A 25,249-nucleotide genomic window follows, 5' to 3' on the forward strand; every position below is an offset into this window, starting at 1 on the left:
TCATTATTAAACCAACTCCTGCATTTCCCCTGTTTGATTTTGTGTTGATAATTCGGTAGTCGCCTGACCAAAAATCTTGTTCTTCCTGCCAACGTACTTCACTTATACCAACTACATCTAACTTTAGCCTATCCATCTCCCTTTTCAGGTTCTCTAACCTACCACAACGATTCAAACTTCTAACATTCCACGCTCCGACTCGCAGAATGTTGGTATCCATCTTCCTGATGATCGCCCCCTCTCGTGTAGTCCCCACCCGGAGATCCGAATGGGGGACTAGTTTACCTCCGGAATATTTTACCCGGGAGGAAGCCATCATCAGTACATCATTCATACAGAGAGAGCTGCATGTCCTCGGGAGGTAGTTACGGCTGTAGTTTCCCGTTGCTTTCAGCCGTGTAGCAGTATCAACACAGCTAAGCCATGTTGAGTATTATTAAAAGGCCATATCAGTCAAATCTTATTCATATTGCCGATATTAGGGTCCGAACTTGCTGTCTTACAGCTTACAGCTAGATGACTCATAGGCCTACCGCCTAACTCCATTATATTATTATTATTATTATTATTATTATTATTATTATTATTATTATCCATTATGTCCGACTCAGGAGCGCCATTGAACGTATTTAGCTGACGTCATTGCTTATTTTTTTCTTCTCCCAAAATCTTCATCTTCTCGCTGTGACATTTCTTGCGATCTTCTGATCAGGTTTTGTTGGTGGCAGTGCTTGGTTGATGTGTAAAGCTGTGATTATCGACTAATTTTCTAAACTTAGATCTGTCTAACACAATGCTATCTGTGGTGCCTATTTCCTGAAGATCTTTTCCAAGTTCAAATAGCGAGTTTTTTACTTTCATTGATAAGGCAACGTTCAGAATTCTTTTGGTCAGTCTCTGGTTACTCATTCTGAGAACATGTCGATAACATTTCAAATGTCCTGAACATGTCTGAGATTGTCTCTGAGTGTTTGTATAAATCATGAGAATTCCTTATCATCCAGATCCACTTGTACAGACTGGTTCAACAATGTTCCTTAAGATGTTTAAGCAGTTATGGACCCCAGTGGTCAGTGTTTCATTATTATTATTATTATTATTATTATTATTATTATTATTATTATTATTATTATTATTATTATTGGCATAGTATCCATTGAGATATCAACGGCTTTATTTACGGCCGCTTAACAGTATTGGAATTTGTTGGACGATGACTAATATTTGCTGCAAAATTGTTAGGTTTATTTCATACATGGATCAAATCAATCAATCAATCAATCAATCAATACTGATCTGCATTTAGGGCAGTCGCCCAGGTGGCAGATTCCCTATCTGTTGCTTTCCTAGCCTTTTCCTAAATGATTAGCCTTTTCCTAAATGATTATTTAAATGATTATTTATTGAGAGCAGGATTTCTTCAAATTTATTGTAACAACAAAATTGACTTCTTTCCGTCCTGTAAAATCCAACAAACGCTGCCATTTTTTACTCTCTACTGGCTTTCATTTTGGAAGCGCGAGTTGATCACATGTACCCTAGCTGGTCACTTTCATCTTACCTGTGCGACCTTCTTTCGTCAACTCTTGTTATCTTCCGACCCAACACCATTTGATGCGACGCATGGCCTCCCGAGAGCCGAGATGCAGGTCTTTCTACTTGTAGTTGTCACCCATGGGAGACCTGCGCGCCTCTCTCTCTCTCTCTCTCTCTCTCTCTCTCTATATATATATATATATATATATATATATATATATCTGTGTGTGAGAGAGAGAGATAGAAGTGGGGGCGGGTAGATAATGATGGTGAGGTAGGGAGAGGACGAACTTCTGTGTGGGCACATAGCCTACTCCTATCGAATAACTCCAAGAGGTCTCCTCAAGATTTAACGTCCCCATCCGACGGACAAATCATTGTCAACAGCGTCACATTTCCTCGCTTCATATGAACACCGCCAAGAGGTTTGGAATTACCTATTCTCCGGACCACCTTTTGAGCAGACTAAAGCGGAAGTGAGTCTATAGACCAGGGGTTGGCGCGGGCGACAGGGGCAGCGCCTTCGGTGTTGTCACACGGTAGGTGAGGGGGTAAGAGGGGTGCGCTACTCAGATAGAGTTTTGACAACGGTGCAGTCAATGCGGAGCTGCCATACTTACTCACTCAGTGGATGTCCTGAACACGTGTGCTTCGCTTTTACAAAAACAGTGCATGTGCGTATTGTGTGCTAATTCATAATTCTTGTAGTCTCTTGTACGTTAGTAGGTTTCTTCTTACTCGTTATTGGATATTATTGCGCGATGGATCCGAACAAAAATTCACCAGACTGTTATCAGTTGAAGAAGAAACGCAAGATTTTTACTTCCGGCGAGAGAAATATGATTCTGTCTGTTTATAAGCATTTCCGAGCGAATAGTATTGACGGCGGGATTAGTTTACCTCGTGTGCTGACCCCGGTTCTGATTCTGACTTGGGTGTGCAGCCACTCGATAGTGACACAGATTAATTACTGCGGCACAAGGTAAGCTAACGCTGAAACCTCCTGCATGATAATAATAATAATAATAATAATAATAATAATAATAATAATAATAATAATAATAATAATATGTAATAATATTTTTATAAAAATATATTTGTAATAACTAATTTATTGAAATTGTACTGGACAAAGCGGAGGTGGGACAGGTTTTTGCCTGGATCCCCAACTTCATCAGTCAGTTCCAAGTTAATTCCAGTACGAGTAGGCCCATATATAATCCTCACTTCTCTCCCTTTTTTCATAAATCGCTCGTGAGTAGCAACTCATTACAATCAGAAATCAGGCCATATATTTAGATAATAATAGTGAATAATAAATTATATATACTGTATATTGATGATGATGATGATAATAATAATAATAATAATAATAATAATAATAATATGTCATAATACTTCTATAGTCCGCCTCTGTGGTGTAGTGGTTAGCGTGATTAGCTGCCACCCCCGGAGGTCCGGGTTCGATTCCCGGCTCTGCCACGAAATTTGAAAAATGGTACGAGGGCTGTAACGGGGTCCACCCAGCTTGGGGAGGTCAACTGAGTAGAGGTTAGGTTCGATTCCCACCTCAGCCATCCTCGAAGTTGTTTTCCGTGGTTTCCCACTTCTCCTCCAGGCAAATGCCGGGATGGTACCTCACTTAAGACCACGGCCGCTTCCTTCCCTCTTCCTTGTCTGTCCCATCCAATCTTCCCAGTCCTACGTTTTAAAAAAATTTGTACTCCAGTCTGTCACCGAGCTATTCCGTATTTCTTATCAGGAGCTATGTCTGTGAAGATGAAGATGAGTGCCCTATCTAGGATGATTTTTAATGTTGAATACGCCACACACACCCAGCCCCCGAGCCATTGGAATTAACCAATTAAGGTTAAAATCCCTGACCCGGCCGGGAATCGAACCCGCGACCCTCTGAACCGAAGGCCAATACGCTGACCATTCAGCCAACGAGTCGGACACTTGAACTATAATGACCCTCATTAAGATTCAGTTTTCTGGCATATAATATTTATAATTCGGCATCGTCGAGGATAAAAAAAGTAAAAACTATCAAAACACAGTTATTCTAATGACACAAAAGTTATACTTAGGAATAAAACATGACGACCTCGCCTCTCCAGCGGCAACCTGGTGTCTGTTAGCGACTAATAGAATTTACTACGTCTAGTGTAGCCGGAGTTGCCAAATTGTCTACTGCACTCGGCACGAAGAAAGGTTAAAGACTGAAGAAAGTGTGAAGAAAGTGGTTTGGCAACCTCTCCACACCAAATAAGGATCACTTAGAACTCGTGTAATTGACAGCTGGCTTCCAGCTCGCTTCCAGGAACTGAGGCTGTCACGTTTTGTCCCCAGGTTTACCGCATTTTAATCCAGCAAATAGAACATTATTTTCTAAATTATTGATAACTTGTTTTTATTAGAGCAGTGAAACGTTTATCCTATTCTCGAAACCACATTTAAAAGTGTTGGCCTGTAGACCCTACGAGGTAAGTACTAAGACGGGAATTAGAATCTTGAGCCATCGCACCGGCCTCGTATTTTTGACACGTCAGCATATTTAATTTCATTTGCGTTATTTCGAAATATATCGTCAGTCAGTCAGTCACCACTGATCTGCATTTAGGACTGTCGCCCAAGTGGCAGATTCCTTAACAGTTACTTACCTATTCTGTTCTTAAATGATTGCAAAGAAGTTGGAAATTATCAAACACCTCCCTTGATAAACTATTCCAATCCCTAACTAACCTTCCTATAAACAAATATTTACCCAAAAATTTTCCTCTTAAATTCCAACTGTATCTTCATTTTGTTCCTTTTTACCCAGAACAAATCGTGTTCTTTCCTTTGGATCTTTTCCACTTTTCGTATCAAGTGATCCTGTTGAGGGTTCTACACACTAGAACATACTCTAATTGGGTTCTTACCAGTGACTTATGCGCCCTCTCCTTTACATCCTTACTACAACCCCTAAATACCCTTATAACCAATTAAAGAGATATGTAACTCTTATCTACAATTCCGTTAGTGTGACTACCCCAGTGAAGATCTTTCCTTGTGTTAACACTTTAAAGTGATCCCCATGTCTTACTACCATCCCATCAACAGACATTAACCTTCTGTCAATTTCACAACTTTTTCGAGATCTTTTTTGCAGTTGCTCACAATCCGTAAAGAGCCTTACCTCTGATTCCATTTCCTTACTTATATCATTTATATAATTTGTACAGTACAGTAAATTAACCAATCAAGATACTGAATTTATAAATAAGTCGGTTTTCTAACTCAATGAGTAATCATGGAAATAAACGCTCTCTTTCGCCCTCACTCAATTTAAATTATATATTTCTACCTTTATTTTGATATACGCATTCTTCGGTGTTCACTATAAATAATTCAGCTCCCTTCTTGCTATTACTTGTCGGACTGAAGTGAAACCACGCTGTAATAATACACACAAGGAAATATATGACGTGTACATATCATAAAAAACATCAATCAATCAATACTGATCTGCATTTAATGCAGTCGCCCAGGTGGCAGATTCCCTATCTGTTGCTTTCCTATCCTTTTCCTAAATGATTTCAAAGAAATTGGAAATTTATTGAACGTCTCCCTTGGTAAGTTATTCCAATCCCTAACTCCCCTTCCTATAAATGAATATTTGCCCCAGTTTGTCCTCTTGAATTCCAACTTTATCTTCATATTGTGATCTTTCCTACTTTTATAGACGCCATTCAAACCTATTCGTATACTAATGTCATTCCACGCCATCTCTCCGCTGACAGCTCGGAACATACCACTTAGTCGAGCAGCTCTTCTTCTTTCTCTCAATTCTTCCCAACCCAAACTTTGTAACATTTTTGTAACGCTACTCTTTTGTCGGAAATCACCCAGAACAAATCGAGCTGCTTTTCTGTGGATTTTTTCCAGTTCTTGAATCAGGTAATCCTGGTGAGGGTCCCATACACTGGAACCATACTCTAGTTGGACATCCTTACTACAACCCCTAAACACCCTCATAACCATGTGCAGAAATCTGTATCCTTTATTTACAATCATATTTATGTGATTACCCCAATGAAGATCTTTCCTTATATTAACACCTAGATACTTACAGTGATCCCCAAAAGGAACTTTCACCCCATCAACGTAGTAATTAAAACTGAGAGGACTTTTCCTATTTGTGAAACCCACAACCTGACATTTAACCCCGTTTATCAACATACCATTGCCTGCTGTCCATCTCACAACATTTTCGAGGTCACGTTGCAGTTGCTCACAATCTTGTAACTTATTTATTACTCTATAGAGAATAACATCATCCGCAAAAAGCCTTACTTCCGATTCCACCCCTTTACTCATATCATTTATATATATAAGAAAACATAAAGGTCCGATAATACTGCCTTGAGGAATTCCCCTCTTAATTATTACAGGGTCAGATATATGCCGCTAGGTTAGGTTAGGTTCATAACGAAGTTTCCGTCCATTTCAACTAAATTGTTCTTTATAGAGGAGGTAACGTTACTTTCCTTTTCGGACGAATTATTGCAGATTTTTCTTGCTGCTTAGACATTCTAATCGAATTCTGTACATAGGAATTGGATGAAATAAGACCGTAATTAATAAAATGCTGCGTTCGTCATTTAACACCTACCACGTTATTAAATGCATTATTAAAAAATGCCGCAATTCTACTTGCCTAGTATTACCTAAACAGATTTACAGTCCTACAGAAAAAGAAAATATGCTTTACTTAGACCCGCAAATGTAACACTAGTTTTTTCCACAATACGGTAGTGGCAATACGTAAATCTTGCAAGTCATTAAAAAAAAAATCTCTATGACTACATAGTGCTAACGGGCAAGATTAACAGTAACTGTAAGACGTTGTATTGGCCAGTAGGATCCATAAAGTGTATGAGTAGCGAGACTGAATCGAACCGAACAGTTAGAAAATAACTATAAATCACTACGTTCAGTATTAACAGAGGAGTAAGAATAAAGATGTACCCGTAGTTTATACGCTTACATGGCAGGGAGTATATATAAGAAAATACAGAGGTCTGATAACACTGCCTTGCGAGATCCCAACCCCCTTCATCTTAATCGCTACAGTGTCAGATAACGCTTCATCTACTCTAATTCCCTGAGTTATGTTTTTCGAGAAATTTAGTCACCCATTCGGTAATTTTTTTGTCTATTCCAATAGCCCTAATTTTTTAAGATCTCCCATGCTCTACTCTGTCAAAGGCCTTGGATACAGTAGCGGCGATTAGCGGGGACGGGCCCCCCCCCCCCCACTCCACTTTGTGGAGAAAACATTACATTTGTATTCCATTTTAGCCAGCGGAAACTAGGAATTCTAAGAATTATTAAAACAAGCAATCTTTACAAGCCCTGTCCTCCTATTAGCTAATTATTTCCTTTATCTTCTTTAATTATTAACAAAATTACTAGGAGAAATACGCAAAAAAATGTCGCTCGTGGCGGCTAACCGATTTGTAGTATAGCACCACAGCAAGTAGTGGAAAGTTTGCATGTGCTATGAGGAAGGGTAGCAGGGGTATATATTATATATTTTGCCAAGGTCATGGACACAGGTATGGTTCAGCTTGCCACGCGCATTCGTCCGTCCGGCATTCTCTTTAGTGTGTTAGTTTCTTAATGTGTAGTCAAATACTAAATGATTTTCATTGTATAATTACACCGTACTTCTTTCAAATTGTAATAAATGTGTAATATTGTTCCTTTGATAGAAGTTTTATCGTATAGTATTGAATTAACATCTCGACAAAAAAAAAACTATTATTACCGCACTTACATTGCTAAACTGTCAGCTATGCTCAGAGAGCATAAAAAAATACTATTTTGTAGCTTCTCCTTTCCGGTTTTGATGTATATCACCCCTCGTCCACTATATCCCACGAACCCGAGTATTGTTTATCTATATTTTTTGCCCCCGCACTTTTAATTCCCAATCACCGCTACTGCTTGGATAGGTGGTCGATATTTACTTTCCATTCTTGTACGATCTCGGAAGGATATCAGTGAGTGATTGTGATGTTGCCTTTTCTGTTACAGATGCTGTAGTGTGTTCTGGTGCCAAAGAGAACAATCGTCATGTTAGCCGCGTGTGCAGCCCGTGAAGCAGGCCGTGGAGCCTTCTCGTCCTCTATCACCCACAAACAACGCTTCTTGATATGGTCCCTGCAGGCCAGGAGACAGAACTACTCCACCGAAGTGGAGTACCGACCCATAAGAAGCGTTCTTTGTGCTAACAGAGGTGAGTGTTTGTTGCATGAGGTACGGGTTAATTGGAGAGTTTCTCCCTGTAGTACACTGATTATTATGGGAACTGCAACACCCACAAGGAATAATTCATTTGCAATAAAGTGCAGTGGCGTGCAATGAACCCCATCTACCCCACCGCTACTGGGAAAAAGAATTTTGCATTTACATTTTCATATCCCTTAGAATGTATTTAATAAAGTTTTAAAAAAAATCGACACAGCTATACTAGCGCAGGGTGGGCCCCTATACCGACTGCCTGGCTGGACGGACGGGAGTAGGGGTATGGTTGCCATGAAAACGTGGTCGAACCCACGGCTGTTGCCATTGAGACGAGCCTGCTGTTCACTTGGAGATGCCAGACCTTTTACTAATGAGCAACGGCACTACAGCAGCTCCTTGCTCTTGCGCTAGCTGTTAAAACCCTACTTTTAATATTAAGACTGTAAGTCAAACTAAGTACAGTTGTTTCGACTATCCGCTCGCTCTACGGCAGTCTGGCTTTCATCAGCGAGCTGGGTTTCCGTTTAGGCGGGAAAGGGAGATACTCCAGTGGAATTAAAGTTACTGAGTTGACGCATGCGCTTTAAGCTACCTTGTCCTGACGGGGCTGTGTGCCTGTCTGGAGTGGAAGTTCACAGCGTTTTAAACTAACTAGCTAGGGAAGGTAGGGTCGTGCTACAGTATTGTCAAGGCGACTCGCATCAGGTAGGGGTATTTCAGTCGCCATGACAAAGAATACTCGAATGCAGGGCCTCTCAAACGCCCAAAATCTCATGCGTGCAAACTGAGGCGCAGAGTTCTCGTGCACAGTGCATCGGTCCCATTCGGCTCGGCTCGGACAAGCGCATCGTCTCGGGGCGACTTGGCTCAACACTGCTCGGATTTCGAGCGCTACGGAACAAGTGAGAAAGAGGGAGACAGACGGAGCGAGCGAGACAGATGTAGGGAAAGAGAGAGACAGTGCTATTGCTCCAAATCGAGGAGTGGGGGTCTGCACTCTGGTCAACCAAGCGAAGTTGTCTTTTGCACCGTGCACAGTGCAATGCACTGGTGCATACACCCTGAGAGGCCCTGCTCTAATGTATTCAGATGTCGGCAAACTGTACGGAATGTACAGAAAACGACACGGTTCAACCCGAAAGAACTATTAAATAACTTTACATGTCGTGGAAGCTTCACATCTAAGAAAAAGATTAATATGTTAATCAATCCCCCTGCACACCGTCTTCTTAATAAAAGGAGAGCCACTTTATGAAACTAATTTTAGTGTAATTGAAAGTATTTAATTTTTGATTTCGGCATGTATAAAGTTTTGGGGATGTATTCATTGATAGCTCGTGTAGAAGATGTATTTAAATAATCATAGAAAATATTTAGGTTGTCCCGAATGAACACGGAGCCAAGCGCGAAGTTTGCCTGTAATGGTTGTAGGGATTTTTGTAGTATTTTTGGATTATAGGTGAAATTTTCGCGAGTTGTGTGGCAGTCGATCAAGGTCGATTTGAAGGTTGCAGATGTAATCAGAAAATACACGCTATTACATAATTCCAAATAATCAGCAAAAATTAAAAAGAATTATGTCACTATATTCAGCAATATTATTATTGACAAAACACGTAAGTAACCTTTTAATTTTAAGGCAATCTTTTTGTATTTGTGATGTATTTTATAGTACTCTCCTTTCTTTCTTTCTTTCTGGAGTAACTTCTTGTTTTAGCATGGTTTCTTTTAAATATCGTGTTTCCATGTAGCCTAAGATTTGTTGTATTTTTTGTTCTTACAGTATGTATTGTGTTTTAATTTAATTTCTTTTCTGTGTTATTACTATTATATGCGAGCGTTGCCATCAGGATATCTCCCAATTACAATGCATTTAATAATAATAATAATAATAATAATAATAATAATAATAATTGCTTTACGTCCCACAAGCCAGATGATATAAAGTATCCTTCAATCTTAGTAAATATAAATGGTACTGGGAACTACTACTTACATTCATTTCATCAATGGCAGGGATGAATTTGTCACAGCAGTCGCTAGTTAACGAATCCCAGTGTAGCGGTACTACTTTCGAATCTGTCATTTTGTTTGCATTGCTGCTTTTATCATTTCTTAACCTTGCAAAATTCTGATGATGTTTTTCCCCATAGCCACCCGACGCCCATGGGGTGTTCTTACGCTCTGCACATCCGCTCGCATGCTGAGATGGTGTGCTGAACATTCAAGTACAGATTGTTTCAGATGTGGTTTTGGAATCCTCAAGGTGTTGTTTGTCAGAGATATTCTTCATCAGCAACGGCAATTTGCTTTACGTCGCACCGGCACAGATATGTTCTATGGCAGCCATCGGATGCAGATCGAGCAGGCAGTGGTTCTATGGCTACGATAGGACAGGAAAGGGCCAGGAGTAGGAAGGAAACGGCCATAGCCTTGATTAAGGTATAGCTCCAACATTTGCCTGATGTGAAAATGGGAAACCACGGAAAACCATCTTCAGGGCAGCCCATTAGCTCCCGAATGGAATCCGACAGCTATGTGACCCAAACAGAGCAGCCACTCGTCCGGTGATTCGTGTAAAGATGCATTCGGGTACCTCATTAAAGCGGGTACTCACTAGGGGGCTACAACCGTTCGCAGTGAGGCGCGCTGTGATCCATCTGGTTGTCGGTATTCCGGCGAACACAAAGCGGCGCGCAGTGTGTTCGTTGAGGTGTTCTAGGCACATTTCGTAGTCAGGACGCGCAGAGGTCATGGAGTGGACTGAGGAATCCTGTCTAAATTAAATAGAATTATATCGCAATTCTACATTATTGTGGGATCCTTCAGTGAAGTGCCAAATTATTTCAATATCCATGACGTCTCATACCAAAAAAATGTTTAATGAAATGAAACAAAATAAAATGAACCTTACCTCTATATGATCTTTTAATTCGCTGATGATTGCTTGACACACTTGTGGTACAAATTTACTTATAACTACCGGGCAAGTTGGCCGTGCGGTTAGGGGGGCGCAGCTGTATACTTGCATCTGGGAGATGGTGGGTTCGAACCCCACTGTCGGCAGCCCTGAAGATGGTTTTCCGTGGTTTCCCATTTTCACACCAGGCACATGCTGGGGCTGTACCTCAATTAAGGCTACGGCCGCTTCCTTCCCGGTCGTAGCCCTTTCCTATCTCATCGTCGCCACAAGACCTATCTGTGTCGGTGCGACGTAAAGCAAATAGCAAAAAGAAAATTACTTATGACTTGCTTGGTATTCTGAAGAGATACTGTAAGCTGGTGAAGCTGTCACCAGTGGCTAAATCTCAAAGTAAGTGCCTATTTATCTTGAACAGATATACCTTTCCTAAATTTCGTGTCCCTTGTTTTTATTTTCGGTTCAACCAAATTTAATAAATATTCGAAATCGGTCGGTGATATACGAGTGAAATTCTTAAAATATCCACTTATTTCTTGCGATTTCAAATCCAGAAGTAAATTGGAATTAGCTTTACCTTTGTAAAAGTCATCTTACCAACGTCGGGAATGTTTATAGTCCTCGATTAGGTAATGCAGCAGAATATACACAGCACTTATGACGAGTATACTGGACGACATTGTTGCATGTGTCACAACGAAGCTACTGGTGTTCGCATTGAGGTTTGACGAACGTACACAATTTACAAGGTTGCAGCAACCGTTGCGTTGCATGTTGCAGCCTCCTAGTGAGTACCCGCCTTTAGAAGCTTTAACAAACAAAAAGCATTTGACCGAATATAACACTGAGACAATTTGCAGATGTATAGATCGAAAGATCAAAAAATGAGGAACAGAAAAGTGTTTGCGTGGGAGATCCTTTTATATTTTTAGGTGCCTTCTAGCCGTGTGCTACCACTATGGTTGCCATAAGGATCAGGATGAAATTCAGGACACCAACATCTACAAGTTCCAACCATAGGCGCCGACTCAACGAGAGCACTTGCCCCCGTGCTCAAGACCAAAAGTTGGCGCCTATGGTTCCAACGAGAGTATTTGGGTAATTTCATGTGAACTGCCCCGTCCGTTACCAAAAGACACACTTGTTACACGATAGTGATATTTAAAATCAAATACAGAAATAATAAGAAATCATAATTAAAGTAAAATACCTACTTTACAGACCATTGCAAAAATATATCATATTGAATGTTATCTGCGTACATTTTTAAGTAAGATGGGACAGCTCACGGGGAATTACTCATTTCTCAATAACACGAGTAAACGAAAACTAAAAATAACATGTATTTGATTTAAAGCTATTTATGACACAGAACTGTCGTGATGCTGACACCAATCATACTTTTCTGAATTTGACACACTTTTGAGCAACTCATTTTTTAAATGTAATAATGAAATTCCTGACAATATATTTCTTTAAAATTTATGCAACAATAATATTGATTTAACAGATTCTACTTTCAGTCTATTTGTCATCTGTCCGTTGTGAATTCAGCGAAATGTTAAATAGCTTGCTCTGATTTTTAACATTCAGGACATTTAGGGATTTTTTAAATAATTCAGTCAGGACTTCGGGACACATGCTCAAATTCAGGACAGTCCCGCTTTTTCAGGACGGTATGGCAACCCTAGCTACCACTCACTGAAGAGTCCCTTTCTGAAACCTAGTTGATATAGTCTTCACTGCCAGACAAATGCAAAAGGAATTTAAATACAAAGGCAGGCCTTTATCTGTCATCTATCGAGTGAGTTAACCGTGTGGTTGGAATCTTGTAGCTGTGAGCTTGTATTCGGGAGATGGTGGGTTCGAATCCCACAGTCGTCACCCGTGAAGGTGGTTTTCTGTGGCTTTCCCTTTTCACATCCAGAAAATTCTGGGTTGTACCTTAAAGGCCACGGCAGCTACCTTGCAAATCCTAGCCCTTTCCCGTCCTTGCGTCGTCGAAATCATTCGATGTGTTAGTGCGATGTTAAGCTACTATGAGAAAAAAGGGCATTTGTAGAATATGTGAAAGTGTTAGACTTCGTAAACCGAGAGACTTTTCAGTGAGTCATAGATTTTGAACAAGACCTTTCAACCAAAGGCTACTCTGATGATCATTCAGCCATGAAGGAGCCAGACGAATTAAGAAGGTACCGGTATTTATATTTTAAATATTTAACATTTGTTCTCAATTTTCTATCGCAATTGCTTCAGTGAGAAGTTTCTACTGCAAAAGTAACGTGCCTGACAAAGAAACAGTAACGATATTACACTAAATGTGCATCATAATAGCAAAAACAATAGAGTACAGAAGTGAAATGAGAGATAAGGCTTTTTGCGGATGATGTTATTTTGTATTAAGTAATAAATAAGTTACAACATTGTGAGCAACTGCAAAATGGCCTCGATAATGTTGTGAGATGGACAGCAGACAATGGTATGATGACAAACGGGGTTAAAAGTCAGGTTGTGAGTTTCACAAATAGGAAAAGTCCTCTCTGTTTAATTACTGCGTTGATGGGGTGGAAGTTCCTTTTGGGGAATCGTTGTAAGTATCTTTGTGTGAATATAAGGAAAGATCTTCATTGGGGTAATCACATAAATGGGATTGTAAATAAAGGGTACAGATCTCTGCACATGGTTATGAGGGTATTTAGGGGTTGTAGTAAGGATGTAAGGAAAGGGCATATAAGTCTCTGGTAAGACCCCAACTAGAGTGTTTCCAGTGTATGGGATACTCACCAGGATTACTTGAATCAAGAACTGGAAAAAAATCCAATCGATTTGTTCTGGCTGATTTCCGACAAAAGAGTAACGTTACAAAAATGTTGCAAAGTTTGGGCAGGGAAGACTTGGGAGAAAGAAGACGAGCTGCTCGACTAACTGGTATGTTCCGAGCTGTCAGAGGAGCGATGGTGTGGAAATGACATTAATAGACGAATAAGTTTGAGTGGTGTCTTTAAAAGTAGGAAAGATCACAATATGAGGATAAAGTTGGAATTGAAGAAGACAAATTGGGGCAATTATTCGCTTATAGGAAGGGGTTAGGGATTGGAATAACTTACCAAGGGAGGTGATCAATAAATTTCTAATTTCCTTGAAATTATTTAAGAAAATCTGCCACCTGGGCGACTGCCCTAAATGCAGATCAGTATTGATTGATATTGATTGATTGAAATTACATCAATATTCTTCAACTAGTACGCGACACAGCGACCGGCGTGAAGAGCTGCTTCAGATTACAATGGGTGTCAAGCAGGAATATGTAATCGCTGCAGCTTTATTCTCTATATTTATGGCATCCATACTGTACCTTGTTGAGGGGAGGCATCCTCCTGGTGTGGAAATAGTGTATAGATTGGATTTATTTTAACAAACCACGATCCAAGCCCAAAATACCGTAAACCTCAGTTATCGAACTCGAATTCGCAGGCTACGGTGCTGTTCTAGCCAATAAAAAGGAAGAATTACAATCTATTTTGAAATAATTTCAACAAGCATATAGTAGTATTGGTTTAGCACTTAATAAAACACAAGTTTTTTACCAATCACTACGAAACTCCCAACGAGACGGCTTCTTCGGCCATGGTCAATGGCGATACCCCGCACAATGTGGAACATTTTCCTATCCTTAGCTCAGCAGATCCCTGGTCAATACCAATTAAATTTGACATCGATATTTTCAGTAAACGCCTTGTGGGTGGCGGACGCAATGAACACACCCACGGTAAGAGGTGACTAAAGGTGGCGACCAAGGGATGATGGAATTAGAACCATGAGGTTACTTGTGATTAGTACAATTTCGCGAGGAACACCATGGGACTGTGATTAATATTCATCGTGGCTGGATCACTGTAGGTTTACAGTACCTGTGATTAGTACCACTATGTGAGAAACACCACAGGTGTGGGCGTTGCCTGTGTTTAGTTCCACCATGTGAGGAACACCACGAGTGTGAGCGTTGCCTGTGATCAGTACCATTACATGAGAAACACTACGGGTCTGGGCGTTGCCTGTGATTAGTAGCACTAAATCAGCAACGCCGTGGGTCTACGTTGCCAGTGAAGAGTACCACTATGTGAAGAACAACATGGTTCTGGGTGGCTCCTGTGATTAGTACCAGTATGTGAGGAACACCATGGGTCTGCGTTACCTGTGAGTAATACATTACCTGTGATTAGTACCACTGTGAGAGGAACGCCATGTTTTACTGTACCAGCAATCAGTATCATTATGAGCGGCTGGTGACCTGGATTTTAGACCCCTTCAGACAACAAGCAACATCGATTTAGGATTTTGCTTTGGAAGCAGTCCCTTGTTCAGTTTATACACTCTTTTAAGTTATTTTATGGGAAGGTGGGGCATTTCTGGTCGTATCCACTGAGTGTTTCAGGTTTGTAATCATTGCTCATCGGTTCTCTTTTTGAATTGTAGGCAGTGGATGGATTCTGGAATTATTTTAACTTTCAGTATTGTGAGTTGAATCCGGTGATTATTTTACATTCATATTTATTCACTCATTCTTCAATTAGGCTATCATGTTTTGAATTCTGGTCGGTGGATGAATTTTGGAATTTTAATTGTCATTACTTTTAGTCTCATTTCGTACCATTAGGGGCCGATAACCTCGATGTTAGGCCCCTGTAAACAACAATCATCTTTTCAATGAAAACTTGTTTCAATTCCACATAAGAAAACGTTTAAATTGTTTCGAGCAACTCTGTTTGCCATTCAGAAATGTATGCATATTATTTTATTACTTTCTGAATGGCATCCATCTGCCATCCTGAAGTAAACGTACTGCTGCCATCACAGGAAAGAAATTCAAGAATGATCAGTACGTTGCCTTGAACAGAATTCTGAGTCCATTATATTATACTTACGTATAATTTTGTAATTGTTTTCAGGGGAAATTGCCATCCGAGTGTTCCGGGCTTGCACAGAGCTTGGCATCCGTTCTGTGGCAATCTACTCGGAGCAGGATAAGATGCACATGCATCGTCAAAAGGCTGACGAGTCGTATCTCGTCGGTAAAGGCTTGCCACCGGTGCAGGCTTACCTCAACATTCCAGAAATCATCCGCATCGCCAAGGTATGAAAACTTACAATTAGTGGATTTAAGTAAAAATAGTTTTTGATTTCTCCCTTACGGTTGCCTCTGTTGTAAGTGGCGACTAAAAGGAGTACCACCGAGCTCGATAGCTGCAGTCGCTTAAGTGCGGCCAGTATCCAGTAATCGGGAGATAGTGGGTTCGAGCCCCACTGTCGGCAGTCCTGAAGATGGTTTTCCGTGGTTTCCCATGTTCACACCAGGCAAATGCCGGGGCTGTACCTTAAGGCCACGGCCGCTTCCTTCCAATTCCTAGCCCTTTCCTATCCCATCGTCGCCGTAAGACATATGTGTCGGTGCGACTTAAAACAAATAGCAAAAAAAAAAAAAAAAAAGTACCTCCAGATGCTGTAATCTTACTTGTGCCAGGTTCCTTCCCTTCGTCTTACTTGTCCGATCTCTCTTGATGAAGTTTTCTTCTCTTCCGACTCCGATAGTATTGAATTTGTAAGGTCTAGGGAGTCTCACTTATACTGTACTCCCTTTTCGGCCCTTCCCATTTTTTCTGCTATTCTCATTTTCCTGTAAGTCGGAGTTCTTTCTTCTACATCTGATATAATGTGGAGTTGATAAGTTTACTTTTGCCCTTCCTGAAAAAAAAACAACCACCAACACAATTTTATTGTCCTTCAGAACTTAGCCTACAAGGAATACAAAGCCTGCCCAATAGCCACTCATAGCTGTCCGCCCTATGGATGCTATATTTGCCGCTAGAGGCGCTGCAATTCAACCTCACATGAACACCTCGGTTGGCGGTATTTCTACACGTTGTATGCTTACTGATGACGTCTACTACGAAAGTTGAATGTTAATACTGGTAGAAATAATGAAGCTCAATAATGATTTTATTTTGTCCGAATCCTTGGCTGAATCGTCAGTGTTGAGGCCTTCTATTCAGAAGTCCCCGGATTCGATTACCGGCCGAATTGGTGATTATAATCACGTCTACTTAATTCTTCTGGCTCGGGGACTGGTGTTTGTGCTTGTTCCAACACTTTTCCTTTCATATTCAGACAACACACTACACTTCCAACCACCACAGGAACTTGATATAGTGATTACTAGACCTCGGATTTTTAGGTGCTAAAATGTTATTTTAACTGCCTAAAACAGATTCTCAAATAGGCTCTACAATACTTTTAGGCAGCTGCAGTTTTACTTATCTTAATATGCATTATTGAAAATACCATGTTGACTTTGCTAAATTCATTATAATTCGTTAGGGGGCATATAAAACAAGTTTCACTCACCTCTTTGCTGCAAACGTCACAGAATATAATTTTACCATCAGATGTGAAATGGGTAAACTCTTGTAAATTGAGGATAATTTGGAACCTGACACTTTCGGCTTAACTCACACACTGACAAAACGGGAAAACGGTATTGTTAAAATACGTCAATTATATTACACTGGTGGATTGCTGCGTACCGTTTTGTAAACAAGGCTCTAGAAATAAAGTTCCTGGAAGTAGTTTCCATGAATTTCCTTGCCAAGAGTCAACTAGGGAGTTATGGATTAAAGCAATAAGCAGGCAAGGTATGGTACAGAAAATACGCAAACCATGTGACGGCAAAAATTAAATCACTTATTATTATTGCTCCTGTTCTGATGATAATAATGTCCTTATTCTGTTGTGTAGGTGGTACCAAAGATAAGTTATGGAACCCTAGTGACCGGTCCGTCGAGTGCTGCAATGGCATATATTGGAGGGTATTTGGTAAGAGTTGTCGAAGACCACATGCCAAGCCAAGAGTGTGTTGATCAAATTAGTACAGTAGTATTCAGAGTCCATCTCAACTAACGTCGTTAATAAAAATCAAAGACAGAGGTGGTCTCACGTCTCAGGTATCCAAAGCCAAGTTTTGTTTCACTGCTAATGAAACTGGGGCAAGTAAGGGACGAGATGTTATCGGTAATACTGTGCAGTCCAAAAATAGCACAAACATTAACCGAAATACTGCCACGTGTTGCTAAAAATCCTGTTCTACAGTGTGGGAAAAGTGATTATCCTGAGGAACTAAGCGGAATAATAGGCCTACTGCAGAAGTTTCTGCGCCCCTCTGTCACTAACTACGCTAATGGCATGACAGATGAGTATTGCCGAAAATAATTCTCGAGAAGAAAAACAATTTATGATAAGAAAATATCAAGAAAAATTGTTAAAGTCATTCCTTTTCAATGAAAATCTACGGCGCGGTAGTAAAAATATCTAGTGCAGACCTTATATCCTTTTAAATGACACATACATTTCGACAGTTATGTATGTTATCTGAAATGAAAATCCACAGCTGAATTGAACTCCTAGGGGTAAAAGGTGAACATTTATTATTTTCTACTTCATTCTGCTCAGTAACATATATAATATACAGGAAGCATAGTGTAGAGGTAAATTTGTGCAGGTTTTAACTCCCGTTAGCAATGCTATTGAGTGCTGATATGAGGTGGTATACTAGCGCTGCAGTGGTCAAGACGCGCACTGCCAGGCGGACACTGTTTCTGAAGAGAACACTGCGAGTGAACAGGCTTTGTATTCCTTGTAGGCTAAGTTCAGAAGAAGATTCAGAACTGAAAATATGCAATCCAGAACAAAATTTTTCAAATACACTTGTGTATGAAAATCTAATACCTGGAAGTGTCAGGAGAACAGAATCATACCTATTCTACATATCAAAGTTTCAGACAAATACTTAAAACCATCAGTACTTGGTGAAACCTCCGCGAGCTGCCCTACCACATGGCATTGAATTACGGAGCTCTTAGCTGTCTTCCTGGTGAATTGTCTGCCAGGCTGCTTTTATGAGAGTCTACATTTCATTGATGCTGGCTGCAAGAGAACTTTTCACAGCCTAGTTATGGACCGATTACATCCCATACGTGTTTAATAGGCAACATGTCTGGCAAATTGGCAGGCCATGGAAGAAGCCGAATTCCCTGTGCTTTGAAGAAAGCTTGAACATTACTGTTGTCGGGCATTGTTTTGCTGGAATATAACATCAGGAGTGGGCTGAAAGAAGGGCATACCTTCTGCCTCTACAACGTCGCTTTGCCGATTGGCGATTGATGGTAAGATTACCCTCAACACGTAGCAGCAGAGATGACGAATGATACCCAGTGGCGTCCCACACCAACATGCCTGGTGTTCGGCCAGTATGACGCTGGAATTTGTTTGCTGGATATCGCTCACCATGATATCGTGTAATGCGTATATGTCAATCATTGTTTTTCCAAGTTAAAGAGGGACTCCTCTGAAAGCACGACATGTTGCCAATCTGAACGACACTGTGCGTATTCACGATCCCATTGTAACGTGAGACGTCGTTGATCCAGGGTCAAGCGAATTCACCAGATGAAGACGTTGTTGAACAATAGATACAAACGTCACGCCTGTTACAGTGCTTCACCGTTGTGCCAAGACTTGTGATTGGAGCCTAATGCCGTATAGACAAGGCGTCATCCCGTGGTGTCGTCTCACTTCGTGATATACTGTAAGTATTTTCTGTGCGTCTGGTTATCTTTGGGCCTCTGCTTCACATTCTCTTCACCGTTCTAGCATTGCTGCTCGTACAGGACATACAATAATGTCGTGTTATTACGAAAATCCATCTTCATGCAGGCCGATCGTTCAAACTTTGTTTATACAGCGCCTTTTTAGCGCAACAGGACTTGGTGACTTAAGGAGAAACATTTAAGTAGAGGCGTTTGACTCGGATAAATTTCATCTTAGCTGCTCAGTCCATTGGGCACAGCTGGGTCCAGAAGTACAAAATCACTCTGCAGTTATAATCACTTGACTGTTGTGGTCTTATTAGCATTAACTGTAAGATTCACATGCTTTTCTACCTTCTTCTATGGTGTGTCAGTTTTCATAAAAATGAATATATCAAGCTGTTCACATATTGTACAAGGCCTACCCTTTCGGTCAAGTTCAGTTCAACCCAGTTGCTGAGGTTTGTTATTATTAATTAATTAATTAATTAATTCATTCATTCATTCATTCATTCATTTGATCAGGCCATCTTAGGACCACATGAAACACTTATTATTATTATTATTATTATTATTATTATTATTATTATTATTATTATTATTATTATTATTATTATTATTATTCCCCAAACTTCTTCACCCTTTGTCGGTGTTGTTTTCTTTCTTCCATCAACTTACTGCCTGATTCTTCTTGGCTTTCCCTGGAAATTTCCTAAATTCTTTTGTTTTCAATTTGTTCTTTTTAAATGTTGAGTAGTTCCAAATGTTCTCTGGATTCTTTGAAAAATGCTGGTTTGGTTTTTTTATTTGCATAGTATTCAAAAATTTGTTTTGTTAATCTGTGTTTGTTCATTCTGTACAGGTTACCAAAGAATATTAATTTTCTTTTTTTTTTCTTGAAAGCATGACAGTTTTTCCTGATGCTTTGTATAAATCTTGTTCTGGTCTCAGTTTGTACAGTGTATGCCATTCTGCCAAATAGGTCCCATAATTTCCCTTAGGATTCATTTTACTGTTTTGCTTGTCCTTCTATCTGAGAAGATATTCTAAGACTTTGTTGCATATAAAACTGCTGGAAGTATTAGTTTTATAGTGTCTCAATTTAGCATTCCTGAATACTGACTTTTTGTTGCATACATTCATTGTTGCATGATAAGCTTTTTCCATTTTGTGAATTAGTGCCTTCATGCTCTTCTTCTCTAGTGTTGTTACTGTTATCACTTGAAGTATTTATTTTGTTCTTCGAATATTTGAATTTCTGCAGTGCATTGTTGATTTTTCTAAATTAATTTATTTAGTTATTTAGTTAGTTATTTATTTATTTAGTTATTTTACTCAGTTCAGTTCTATTTTTTGTAATTTTCAATTTTACCCCATGTTGACTGACTTAAAAAAAGGAAAAAAAAGTAATAAAAGAGAATTTTGTGATGCTTTGTGCCAAGAGAAGGTGCAGATCCTACTCATGGTGGGAGATTTACATTCTAAATTATTATTATTATTATTATTATTATTATTATTATTATTATTATTATTATTATTATTATTATTATTATTATTATAATCCAATGTCTGATTTGCAGGAATACGATGTGGATGCCATTCATCCAGGATACGGTTTCCTGTCAGAACGTTCAGATTTTGCACAAGCCTGCATCGATGCTGGGCTTCGTTTTATCGGTCCTTCACCGCGAGTAGTACAGCAGATGGGCGACAAAGTAGCTGCCAGACAAGCGGCCATAGATGCAGGTATGTGATACGTATTATGTAACTTGGAAATACTAACCATGAATCTGTGTGTACAGATTTCAACAAAAATTGGAGTGAAGTATGTAAATATATTATGTTTTACTGAATGAATAAGACATTTCACTTTTCGTAGCGGAAATTCTATCATTCCTATCCAAGAAATTGCATGCTTAAACCATGTACCTTAGTACAATGTGACATGATGAAAATGAAATGGCAAAACTACACATTTACTTCCAGCATAAAACAATTAAGCTATTGTTTTTAATAAGTTCAAAACATACACAGAGATTACACATAGAACATAGAAATGTGAAGTTGAGTCCAGCACTGCTGTATAAGTTGACGTAGTCAAAGGTGGTGGCCACTTTTGGCATGTAAGAGAAGCATTTTCTTCATCCCTTCTCTTTGACACAGATTCAAAAGTTCAGTGCTCGAGAAACCTAATTCTTGCAAAAACAGATTGAAGGATTCCTGTTCTGATGGTTTTGTTAATAATCCGCCAACATCATATTAGGACAGTATTGAACATTTATAACTCCCTTCTCATGCAGATCCCTTAACAGATGACAGACATAGAATGTTTAGTTTGACCGCCAGAAACACTCGATTCAATCAGTCGAATGCAACCCTCATTATGTTCGGACAAGTTGATTGGCTCAACAGTCTGTATATGGTACTAAAATCTTTGATTAACTGCTTTACCCACAATCATTCCTGACTAGCTCGAGATGCTACAATATACTCTGCTTCTGGTGATGACATTGTAACAGAAGTTTGCTTGCTTGTGGATAAAATACCTCTGGAGAAAAATACGCTGCTAGGGTAGGTGGAACTATCCACACTCTCCAACTGGTGGTCTGTTAGTTTGATGCTTGCTGGTCGGCCATCTCAGTTCACTGTCTGTCTTGTTGATCTTGAGGTTGAACTCCGGGAAGATGGCCTTCCATGTGTAAGAGTCTTACCTGCACCTCAGCTTCTGTTTCTTCTCAAATAACGATGTCATCATCAAAGACAACTGCATTGAGTCCATCTGATACTTCCTGTATCATCTACAGCTTGGCAAAATTATTAAACTTTATTTTTAAATATAATTTTGGAGATGCGCATGGTTCTGAGCTTCTCAGCCTACACCATAAATGAGTACTAGATTTATTCCTGGGAGAAAAGGCAGCTGGGTGTTGGGCTAACCACACTGCCCATTAAGTGTCGAGGTTACAGATTGTGAAAGCCTTTACCTTCCACCCCTCCAATGTCTTCCATGGCCTGTACAGTCATGACTTACCTTTCTTTTGTTTTGTTTTTAAATGAAGAGATAAAGGCTAAGTTACGAATGAACTCGATGGATGCAGCTGTACACATAAACCGGCTACGGTGGTAGGGTTATGTGAAGCGAATGGAAGAGAATAGGTTACCTAGGAGAATAATGGACTCTGTTATGGAGGGTAAGAGAAGTAGAGGGAGACCAAGACAACAATGGTTAGACCCAATTTCTAATGATTTAAAGATAAGAGATATAGAACTAAATGAGGTCACAGCACTAGTTGCAAATAGACGATTGTGGCAACGTTTAATAAATTCAGAGGCTTGCAGATGAATGCTGAAAGGTATAACAGTCTATACTGATTATGTATGTATGTATGTATGTATGTATGTATGTATGTATGTATGTATGTATGTATGTATGTATGTATGTATGTATGTATAAACTTCTCAGAAGAAGAAAATCTTCCCCCTAACTCTTAAACACCGAGCTCGATAGCTGCAGTCGCTTAAGTTTGGCCATTATCCAGTATTTGGGAGATAGTAGGTTCGAACCCCACTGTCCGCAGCCCTGAAGATGGTTTTCCGTGGTTTCCCAATTTCACACCAGGCAAATGCTGGGGCTGTACCTTAATTAAGGCCATGGCTGCTTCCTTCCCACTCCTAGTCCTTCGCTGTCCCATCGTCGCCATAAGACCTATCTGTGTCGGTGCGACGTAAAGCAAGTAGTAACTCTTAAACTTTCAGCTTTACTTCTTGTTTTCTCATGAGATCGTTTTTATTTTGTTGAATTCTAGGAGTGGCTGTTGTCCCTGGAACCCCTGGTCCAGTTACTACTTCTGAAGAAGCTATGGAATTCTGTCTGAATCATGGACTTCCTGTAATATTCAAGGCTGCATATGGAGGAGGTGGTCGTGGAATGAGAGTTGTGCGTAAAATGGATGTAAGTATCTATCGGCCATCAGTTAAGATATGAGACTTTCTAAACTTACGTTTCTTAATACTGATACTCTACATGTCACCTTGGGATTAATATTTCAAAAGCTTAACCAGATTTTATTAAATTATCAGGGTAATCTCTCTTTTCCATGTTCAGTGTTTGGCCCTCCTATTGATAGAGTTCCCTATGTGGTTCTGCAGCTAATCTATTATTGGTAGTCTATGTCAGTCTATTATTGTTACAATCACTATCACCGGTTTTTAGAGGGTTTCTTATATTTTATATTTCATCAGTCTACCAAGCTATATATATCTACAACTCTATATTAACATCACAAAAACACTTCAAAGAATATATATACTATGTACAGTACAACAAAAATGATTTCAAACCTAAGTCTAACTAAGAATTTACAGTGTGTTTATAATTCTGTATTTCCCAAAAATTTCATCAGTTGCCAGGTCAAGGTGTAGGTTTATGTTGCTGTATGAGTTACGACGCTGAACAAAAAAAAAAAAAAAAAAACTTTGAAAGGTGTGCTATGTTCATTTCTTGTAAATCTTCCATTGTTTCTTCTAGCCAATTTACCTTGGTATTCAGTTAGTTTATAGTAATAAATAATTTGAAGCATCTCTTGCATATATTAGCAAATCTGCCTTAGACTGTCGAGAGGTCATCACTTCTCCTTTTTATCCAGATTACATCCTTACATCCTCTTGCATTGTGCAATATATTTTCCTGAAAATTTTCCATTCCTGCCTTTCAGTTTTAACCTCTTAAGGTTATGGTTTTCGATATGTGCAGAGCTTTTGATAAGAAAATGTTTCATAGTGCCACGAACGTACTACAGTGACGTAGCAGGGGGAGAGGTAATACTCCCACATGGTGCGTCCCAGTTGGCGGATAGGGGGGTCCAAACTTGGTTGCCGGCAAACAAGAGCGAAATAAAATAGCTCTCGCAGACCAAATACACATCTCCCTGTGGGTGGGGGATGCAGGCGAAGAACAAACCCGCAGTATCCCCTGCTTGTTGTAAGAGGCGACTAAGAGTTGACCAAATTAGAGCCATGAGACTACTTGTAATTACTGTAGTATCACCATGTAGGGAACACCATGGATCGCCTTTACTTGCGAGTAGTACCACTATGTTAGGTACACAATAGGTTTGTGATTAGTAGCAACAGTGTGTGAATCAGTATGATTAGTACCTCTATGTGAGTGACACCATGGGTCTGTGTTGCCTGTGATTAGTACCCATTATGTGAGGAACACCATGGGATAGTATGAGTTTCTGTGATTAGTACACCTATGTGAGGAACACCATAGGTTTTGTGTTGCCTCTAAATAACACCGCAATGTGAGAAACGCCGTAGTCTGCGTTACCTATGAGTAATACCATAATGTGTGGAGTACTGCGAGTCTACGCTACTTTTGATTAGTACCGCAACATGACAAATACCATGGTTCTTCTTTCCTTATGAGGGGCCGATGACCTGGAATTTGGACCCCTTTAGACTACAAGCATCATCGATTCAGGATTGTGCTTTAGAAGCAGTCCCTTGGTCAGTAATACTACTGTTTAACACTAGTTTCGGGGAATGAGGGGCATTGCGGGTTGGATCCACTGATTGTTTTATCTTCATATCCATCCATTCATTCTTTGTCTTCAAGTTTTGAATTCTGGTCAGTGGATGTTTTTGGGCTTTTAAATTGTCATTGCATTTTGTCTCATTTGGTGCCATTAGGGGCCGATGACTTAGATAATAATAATGGTGTACGGCCTCCAGAGAGGCCTGGTGCAGGTCTTTTTCTAGTAGACAGCCTATTAGGCGACCTGCATGTCTGTGAAGATGAGCGCCCTACCTAGGATGATTTCTAATGAAGAGTACAGCCACCTCATTTCACAAAAAG

The 25,249-nt window shown here is 39.8% G+C and overlaps 1 protein-coding gene across 1 annotated transcript in view; it reads left to right on the plus strand.

Annotated features, from left to right (window-relative positions):
• PCB (Pyruvate carboxylase) overlaps positions 1-25,249 on the plus strand; it is a 293,805-nt gene that overhangs the window by 177,742 nt on the left and 90,814 nt on the right. Inside the window, exons 2-5 of the mRNA XM_068229657.1 lie at positions 7,621-7,822; positions 15,700-15,884; positions 20,970-21,135; positions 23,196-23,341. Coding sequence (XP_068085758.1) covers positions 7,660-7,822; positions 15,700-15,884; positions 20,970-21,135; positions 23,196-23,341 — 660 coding nt within the window. The 5' untranslated portion in view covers positions 7,621-7,659. The remainder of the gene's footprint in view (positions 1-7,620; positions 7,823-15,699; positions 15,885-20,969; positions 21,136-23,195; positions 23,342-25,249) is intronic.

Source organism: Anabrus simplex, chromosome 11, assembly GCF_040414725.1.
Source record: "Anabrus simplex isolate iqAnaSimp1 chromosome 11, ASM4041472v1, whole genome shotgun sequence".
Lineage (NCBI taxonomy): Eukaryota > Metazoa > Arthropoda > Insecta > Orthoptera > Tettigoniidae > Anabrus > Anabrus simplex.